The sequence below is a fragment of the Microtus ochrogaster genome, chromosome 7 (genome assembly GCF_000317375.1).
Source record: "Microtus ochrogaster isolate Prairie Vole_2 chromosome 7, MicOch1.0, whole genome shotgun sequence".
Lineage (NCBI taxonomy): Eukaryota > Metazoa > Chordata > Mammalia > Rodentia > Cricetidae > Microtus > Microtus ochrogaster.
Genome location: NC_022014.1, coordinates 36,000,420 through 36,009,542, shown reverse-complemented (window position 1 = coordinate 36,009,542; position 9,123 = coordinate 36,000,420). Strand labels below are relative to the sequence as shown.

General features: G+C 49.2%; 1 protein-coding gene across 3 annotated transcripts in view; it reads left to right on the top strand.

The window, feature by feature from the left end:
• The window catches only part of Trpv2 (transient receptor potential cation channel subfamily V member 2), a 21,229-nt gene that overhangs the window by 1,824 nt on the left and 10,282 nt on the right, over positions 1-9,123 (top strand). For all 3 annotated transcript variants that reach the window (XM_005349885.3, XM_026780800.1, XM_026780801.1), the window contains exons 2-5: positions 1,132-1,413; positions 3,804-3,937; positions 5,696-5,986; positions 7,068-7,366. In XM_005349885.3, coding sequence (XP_005349942.1) covers positions 1,226-1,413; positions 3,804-3,937; positions 5,696-5,986; positions 7,068-7,366 — 912 coding nt within the window. In that variant the 5' untranslated portion in view covers positions 1,132-1,225. The remainder of the gene's footprint in view (positions 1-1,131; positions 1,414-3,803; positions 3,938-5,695; positions 5,987-7,067; positions 7,367-9,123) is intronic.

The window sequence follows — 9,123 nt, the reverse complement described above, 5'->3', positions numbered from 1 at the left end:
TCTCTCTCTCTCTCTCTCTCTCTCTCTCTCTTTCTCTCTCTTCCTTCCTTCCTTTATTTCTTTTTTTTGAGACAGGGTTTCTCTGTGTAGCTTTGGGGCCTATCCTGGAACTCACTCTGTAGACCAGGCTGGCCTGGAACTCACAGAGATCCGCATGCTTCTGCCTCCTGACTGCTGGGATTAAAGGTGTGCACCACCACCACACAGCTCCTTTATTTTCCTGTGGCTGTGGATGTGTGCAGATGCTAGAGGTAAATATGGAATGTCCTCCTTGGCACGCTCAATTTCATTGTTTGAGCCAGGATACCTCACTGAGCTCACCAATTCAGCTAGACTGGCTGGCCAGCCAGCCCCAGGGAGTTTCTTGTCTCTGCCTTTTCTCATTGAAATTAAAGATATACCTCAGTGTCTGGCTTTTTATATGGGGACTGAGGGTCCAGGTTCAGGTTCTCCTGGTTGTGTGGCAAGCACTTTACTGATCAAACTATCTCCTTATCCCCCAATTCCTTCCTTCCTTTCTCTTATTTTTTGAGGCAGAGTAGACCAGGCTAGCTTCACACTCTATGTAGCTGGGGATGACTTTGAACTTCTGATCCTCTTGCTCCTACGCCTCCCCCCCTCCTTTTTTTTGGTTTTGTTTTTCCGAGACAGGGTTTCTTTGTGTAGCCCTGGCTGTCCTGGAACTAGCTCTGTAGACCAGGCCTGCCTCTGCCTCCTACGTGGTGGGATTAAAGGCATGCATGGTCACTCACTGCCTGATGCTCCTACCTCTTCTTAAAAATATTTTGTAAATTAATTATTTATTTTCTGTGTGTGAGTGTCTGTGCACTGCATGTGTATCTGATCTGGAAGCTGTGGAGGTAAGAAGAACATATTGGATCCCCTGGAAAGGGAGTTACAGAGGGCTTATGAGCCAACCTGTAGTGCTAGGATTTGAACCCTGCTTCTCTGGAAGAGCAGTCAGTGCTCTTAACCCCTGAGCCATCTCTCCAGCATCTTGCTTTGGATCACAAGTGGCTTATGCTTTGCTGAAGACAGAAGCCAGGACTCCCTGCGTGGCGGACTAGCGCTCTATTTACTGCCCTTCCTCCCCAGCTCCTACTCACAGCTTCTCGCTATCACCTTCTCCAGGTCCCAGCCGAGTCTGCTCCCCTGCGGGATGAGAGCCTTGGCATCTCCATCACCACAGAAGTTCCGGCTGTAAGGAGCATTGTCCTCTCTCAGGATGACTTCACCTTCCAGCCCCCCAGCTTTCAGGCTGGAGACATCAGATGGAGACCAAGAAGACAGTGCTGAAGTGAACCAAGGGAAGCATGAGCCGCCCCCCATGGAGTCACCATTCCAGGGCGAGGACCGCAATTTCTCCCCTCAGATCAAAGTGAATCTCAACTACCGAAAGGGACTAGGTGTCAGGTAAGGCAGCAGATGGGGCTGGGACAAGAGAGGCACCCACACAGCACCCCAAAGTCACCCAGTGACCAATCCAGCACTTGCCTCTTCCATACTGCCTAGCTATAGTGGCTCCTAAGTCCCACATTCTCTTCCCTAGGGACACTCCTTCCAGAATGGTCTCCATACGTGGGCCTTGGCCAAGATTATGGTTTTTGGTAGGGACACTCTTATTCAGTACCAAGTATGCAACTGACAATCAAATCCCCCTTGTTGATGTTTGACTCCCCGCTATTAAGGTTCCCTGTGTGGTAGCTGGGGTGGTGGCTGCATCCACGGTGCATCCAGGGAGACAGACACCTGGAACTGTCTTGAGGGCATCCCTGCTTTGCTCCAAAGCTGGCATGGTCGCTCAGGCAACGTGAACCCTGAGAACTGAGGACAGTAGGCTTCTGCTCATGGTCATCTGGGCTTTGAGTTTCCTGTGTTCTCGCTATCAGTTCAGTGAGGGGGGCACTGCTTCTAGTCCTGCTAGGAAACTGTACCTGGCTTCCCAGAATCGAATCCTCATGGGCCAGCAAGACTGCCAGGAAAGCCTATTTCTCCTTGCTCATCCCGAGACTTGGCCACCAGCCTTGGCCCACTACGTTGTCTGTGCCAGAGAACTGTGGCCAGATTTATGCTAGCTCAGACAAGTGCATGGGAGGTGTTTGTTTGTAGTGTGGCTGGCCTCATAGAGTTAGAATGGGCTCCCTGATGCCCTTTGGAGCCCCAATCTGTGCCTTTCTTTGCCTCTCAATTCCTGCCCTGGTGGGAGGAAGCACAGTCCAAATGGCCATAATTTCCAAGCAGACAGACAGGGCTGTGCTGTGCTGTCTCTGCTGTGACGGAGCCCTTCATGGTCATGTGGCCATGCGGCTAACTGGGTGAAGGGTGCTCATCTAGCCAGGATGATGCAGACGCATCCCTGCGTGGCACAGCAGATGTGGGGACTGGCTTTAGACACCATGACGGCATGGCTTCAGGAGTAGATGACCCCGTTAGTCACCCTGTGTGTCAGAGACACCAGTTCTTATTGGTCAATTCATTCCTCATATCTGCTTGTTTGCTTTCTTGTTCTTAGGCAGCCTCTTGCTATATAGCCCAGGCTAGCCTCCAATTTGAGGTGATCCTCCTGCTTCAGCCTCATGAGTGGTGGGATTACAGGTATGTGCTACCATGCCCAGCTTTCCATAAATGTTAAGCTGGGACCTAAGAGTCCCTAAATCATGGAGAAGCTGTCTTTTCTTATTTTGACCTCTCTCCCCTCTTATCTTCTTTTCATAGTTCTAGGGGCCCCACAATTAGGCAGGCCATTGTGAATCCTGACACGACCTAGGAATGCGCTGCCTAGACACATTTGTGCACTATGCCAGGTACACTGTATGGGCTAATCACTTTGTTTGATGATATTTCCTTGGGTCCTTATAATAACCATGTAATATTTTCATTTTTCAAGGAGCAAGATAGGTTAAGAGAAGTTAAGTGACTTGTGGAGGAGATGGGGCCATCTCACTAAGCCACTGTCCCCATCACAAGACAACCCCAGAGCATGTCTGATGAGCCCCAGGAAGCCTCTTCTGGGCTCTGTGGAAGAGATTTCCTGGAAGTGCAGCTTCTCAGTAACACCATGGTCTTATGCTATCTGGTGCTGGGTGACTAAGATAGTCTAACTCTGGGAAACATCTTGTTCGCCCAGCTGAGACCCTCTCTTGGGGTTTAGAGATGGGGCAGCCTCCATGGTGCTCCACTTCTGCACGGTGTGACTCTAGCTAAGTTACTTTACTTGTTTGCCTAATGGAGATCCCGGTGGGTCAATGCCCGTAGGGCTGGAGTAAAGATGAGTTAGTGCGGACTTCTAACCAGTGAGCAGCTACTGTCTCAGCTTTTTCACTGGTGCTGGCGATGAACCGAGGCCTCGTGCCAACCAGGCAGGCACTTTCCTGCCGAGCTCTGCCTCCATCCTCCTTTCCACTTCATCCTCAAGGGCAGGGATGCAGGCAGCCTTTAGTTTGCAGGCACCTCACACAATGCTGTCCAGGCCCATACCGATGTCCGAGGGTCACTGTGAGGCGTGGGAGCTGGATGACTCGTGCGGAATCACGAGTCTCTTGAGAGGTGATGCACTTGACGCCGAAAATTGCCCGAGATGAGTAGGGCCGCAGTATTGCGGCAGGGTAATGTCCTGACCGGTTTCTTCTCCTCTTAAGGAGTCTGAACTTTTGGAGCCCTAGGAAAGGCCTCCCAAAGAATTACTGTGTGACCTGAGGTGCAGGGCTAGATAGTAATGACAATACTTCCGTGAAGGAGGAGGCTTCGTGCTGGAGGGGTTGTGGCCTTTCTCCAACATGAGTCACAAAACACATTCTCCACAGCCAGCAGGACCCAAACCGGTTTGACCGCGACCGACTCTTCAGTGTGGTCTCCCGGGGTGTCCCGGAGGAGCTGGCTGGACTGTCAGAATACCTGTGCCGGACCAGCAAGTACCTCACTGACTCAGCATACACAGGTAGCCCCTTACCCTTTGGTGGCCTTTATGCTCAGGGTCAGAGAGGCAGCTGTGCTGTTCTTGGGGTTGGAGAGACGGATGGCTCAGTGGTTGAGACCATCACTGACTGCTCTTCCAGAGGACCTGGCTTAGATTCCCAGTACTCCCGTGGAAGCTAACAACCATCTATACAAGCAGTTCCTGGAGATCCGATGCCCTTTCCTGGCCTTCATGGGACTGCATGCACTATAAAATAAGCACTCGGGAGGCAGAGGCAGGCGGTTCTCTGTGAGATCGAGGCCAGCCTGATCTACAGAGCTAGTTCCAGGACAGCCAGGGCTATACAGAGAAACCTGTCTCAAAAAACAAAATACAAAACAAAACAAACAAAACCAAATTGAAAAAAAAATATGTACTGTAGAAGATTCAAATGGTAAAGAAATATGTAAGGAGCCGGGCGGTGGTGGCTCACGCCTTTAATCCCAGCACTTGGGAGGCAGAGGCAGGCGGATCTCTGTGAGTTCGAGACCAGCCTGGTCTACAAGAGCTAGTTCCAGGACAGGCTCCAAAACCACAGAGAAACCCTGTCTCGAAAAACCAAAAAAAAAAAAAAGAAAAGAAATATGTAAGGCCAAGGGGGGAAAAAAAACCAGCCTGTCATCTTGAGCCACTGCAAATGGCTTAGCATCTTTTCAGATTCACCCAGAAGGTTAGATACATAAAGAATTGCCACATGCAATAATGTGTAATATGCTACTCTCCTCTCCTCTGGATACATCTTATTTATTTATTTGGTTGTTGAGATGGGGGCTCACTAAGTAGCTCACGAGGCCAGCCTTGACTTAACCTCCCGAGTGCCGCAAGGCGTGGGCTACCACGCCTAGCTTCACGATGCAGGTGATCTCAGTGGAGACTGACCGTCATTTCATCGAACAGTGCCTGTGTATGACTGCTCAGACTGCAGCCTGAGACCGCAGCTTGCTACGTGCTTGGCCCTCTGTGTGCTAAGCACTTTGTTTATGTTATTCTCATAACTTTTCCTAATAACCCTAAGATATCTCCTTTCATCATAAAGGAAAATAGGTTAAAAGAGGCCATGGCACTTGCTGAAGGGGTCACAGTCCTTAAGTGAGGGAGCCACTTGCAAATTCTGCACTGGATTTTTTTTTTTTTTTTAAATAAGGGTCTCATATAACCCAAGCTGGCCTCAGCTATGGAGGCTGAGGATGACCTGGTTTTCTGGTCTCGTCTCCACTTCCCAAGTGCTGGGACTACAGGCACATGCTGCTGGAGCTCAGACCCAATGTCCTCAGCCCTGCCCTGGATATTCATGGACAGACAATGAATGTCACAGGGTCAAGTGTGGTGGCTCATGCCTTAAATCCCAGCACTTGGGAGACACAGACAGGAGGGTCTCTGTGAGTTCGAAGCCAGCCAGAACTAATAAAGTAAAACCCTGTGTCAAAACAAAACAACACACACCACCACCACCACCAAAACCCCACCCAGACAGTGTTCGTGTTGTGTATGTATCGAATTACGTCTTAGAAACTTGGTGTTAAGGCAGAAATTGTACTCATGCCTGGTGGTATTTTAATGCCCATACTCTGGAGTCTTAATATCTTGTAGCCAAGTGTGTTCTCACCAGTTGCATAAAGCAGCGATCTTTTTATATCGTCCCATGAGGTGTCTGGATCCTAGGTTTGCTGTACAAACTGGCAGACGGTCCAGCCTTGCTGGGTCTGAACATTGCCTGTGCCTTCCCCTCTCTCCTTGCAGAGGGCTCCACGGGGAAGACGTGCCTGATGAAGGCTGTGCTGAACCTTCAGGACGGGGTCAATGCCTGCATCCTGCCCCTGCTGCAGATCGACAGGAATTCTGGCAACCCTCAGCCCCTGGTCAATGCTCAGTGCACCGATGATTTCTATCGCGGCCACAGTGCGCTGCACATTGCCATAGAGAAGAGGAGCCTGCCGTGTGTGAAGCTGCTGGTGGAGAACGGGGCAGATGTGCATGCCCGAGCCTGTGGCCGCTTCTTCCAGAAGCACCAAGGAACTTGTTTCTATTTTGGTGAGAGAGCTTTTCTTAGCCATGGTGAGACGCAGAATGCGTAAAGCTTTGTCCAAGGTTACATGGTTAGCAGAGCTGGCAGTGAACCCCAGTCTGTCTGCCTCTAACAAGACCAACTTGTTACAACTTGTTTAAAAAATGCTTAGCCTCCCCCCTTTTTGTGTTTTTGTGTTTTTGTTTGTTTGTTTTGGGTCAGGGTTTCTCTGTGGCTTTGGAGTCTGTCCTGGAACTAGCTCTTGTAGACCAGGCTGGTCTCGAACTCACAGAGCTCCACCTGCCTCTGCCTCCCGAGTGCTGGGATTAAGGTGTGTGCCACCACCAGTCCCCTTTTAGGCATGGAAACTCAGCACGTACCCACGTCCAGACAGGGGAGAGGCTGCAGGAACTGGATTGTGCCAAGACTGAGCATGTAGACTCAGAGTGTCTCACTCAGTGGTGGAGCATGTGGTTGGCATGCATGGGTTCACCTTTTAAAATTACGGTGTATATCCTAATACTTGTTCATGTGTGTTCACGTTGAGTGTGGGGGCTAGAAGTTGATTTTAGGTGCCTTTACCTCTTTCTCCATCTTTTTTTTTTGTTATTGTTGTTGCTGTTGTTGTTTTGGGCTCCTTTGAGACAGGGTTTCTCTGTGTAGCCCTGGCTGTCCTGGAACGTCTTTGTGGACCATGGTTGCCTCAAGTTCAGAGATCCGCCTGCCTCTACCTCCCAAGTGCTGGGACTAAAGGTGACACCACATTCTACCGTGGCAGTCACTATAGTAAATGAGCTATTGTCCCATCCTCGTGGGTTCGATTCTTAACACTCCCCCAAAATCATCCAAACAAATGGGTAAATAACAGCAAAAAAACCTGACCCACTACCACTGCTAAAAAACAAAACAAAACAAAACAAAAACCTACTAAATCAATGAATCTGATCAAAAAGAATTCACATTAAGGGGTAGTGAGTTGACTCTGTCAAAGAAGAATGAAAGAGGCAAGGGGGAGGGGCAGCCCGTTGTCTGCCTCTTACTCTTCCCGATCTGCAGGAAGAGTGGTGAGGTGAAAGCAGAAGCTCAAGCTTCCCTCTTGGTCCGCAGGCGAGCTACCTCTGTCGCTGGCTGCATGCACCAAGCAGTGGGATGTGGTGACCTACCTCCTGGAGAACCCACACAAGCCTGCCAGCCTGGAGGCCACTGATTCCCTAGGCAACACGGTCCTGCACGCGCTGGTCATGATTGCAGATAACTCACCTGAGAACAGCGCTCTGGTGATCCACATGTACGACGGGCTTCTCCAAGTGGGGGTCCGCCTCTGCCCCACTGTGCAGCTGGAGGATATCTGCAACCACGAAGGCCTCACGCCCCTGAAGCTAGCTGCCAAAGAAGGCAAAATCGAGGTGAGTACTGCCCCGCCCTCTCCTGCCTCTGTCAGCTGCAGCAGAACCCGAGCAGACAATTCCTATAAGTATATAACACATTCTGGTTTCTCTCGTCCTGGGCCCTTCATTATCTTCCCCCTTTCCTGTCATCCCTTTACATTCCTTTCTCATATTCAGTTCTTTTTGTTTTGTTTTGTTCAACTGAGTTTAAACCGGGCCATCTGTGTGATTGTAGGTTTCAAACTATCCATCGGTACCCTAAAGGCTCACAGGGTGCCAATGACTACCTCTTCCCAAGAAACAACGTTTTAAAAAAGATTATTTTTATTTTATGTGCACAAGCATTTTGCCTGTATGTACATCTGTACACTGAGAGAACGTCTGGTGCCTGTGGAGGCCAAAAGAGGGTGCAATTACAGATGACTATAAACTATAACATGACTATATCATGTGGGTGCTGGGAACTGAACCTGGATCTTCTGGAGAAGCAGCAAGTTCTGGGAACCACTGAGTGATGGCTCCAGCATCTGGAAGATAGCTGTATTAGTTATTGCTCTGCTGCTCATGATAAAACACCATGATCAACATAACTTATCTGGGCTTAAGTTCCCAGAGGCATGAGTCCATCCCCACCAGGGCAAGGAAGTATGCTAGCAGGCAAGCATGGTGGCTGGAATAGCAAGTCAAGAGCTCAACAGCCAAGTAGGAAAGAGAGAATGAAGTGGAAATGGCAACATAACTTTCAAAGCTCAAAGCCCACCTACAGTGACATATGTTCTCCAGAAAGGCCACATCTCCTAAACCTACCCAAGCAGCACCATCAACTCGGTAGGACCAAGTATTCAAACACCTGAGCCTCTGGGGGACATTTTTATTCATGCTAACACAATCACCTATTTTCTAGATTTTGTATAATTTGCTATTCGATTTTGTGCAGATTTTATCCACTGTGACATTCACATTTTCCTCCACTGTATGGTTGGGGCTGGAGAAATGGCTCAGCAGTGAAGAGCACTCATTCTAGCAGAGGACCTGAGTTTGGTCTCCAGCCCAATAAATCTCAAAAAATCAAAATCAAATCAAAACAAAAAGCCAGGTGGTGGTGGTGCATATGCCATTAATCCCAGCCCTTGGGAGGCAGAAATAGGCGGATCTCTGTGATTTCGAGGCAAGCCTGGTCTACAAGAGCTAGTTCCAGGACAGCTAGGCTGTTACACAGAGAAACCTTGTCTCAAAAAAACAAAACAGGGGCTAGAGAGATGGCTCAGAGGTTAAGAGCATTGCCTCCTCTTCCAAAGGTCCTGAGTTCAATTCCCAGCAACCACATGGTGGCTCACAACCATCTATAATGGGGTCTGGTGCCCTCTTCTGGCCTGTAGGCATACACACAGACAGAATATTGTATACATAATAAACAAATAAATATTTTTAAAAAACAAAACAACAACAAAAAACCCAAAAATCTTTAAAAATCATATATTGTATATAATAAATAGTGTTTTAAAATTGTTTATTTTCATATGTATGAGTGTTTTGCCTGCATGGATTATCTGCACCACATGCATGCCTGGTGCCCTTGGAGGCCAGAAGAAGGTGTTAGTCCCCCTGAGACTGGCCTTATAGACAGCTGTGAGCTGCCATGTGGGTACTGGGACTTGAACCTGGGTCCTTATAAAGAAGCAGCCAAGCCGGGCGGTGGTGGCGCACGCCTTTAATCCCAGCACTCGGGAGGCAGAGGCAGGCGGATCTCTGTGAGTTCGAGACCAGCCTGGTCT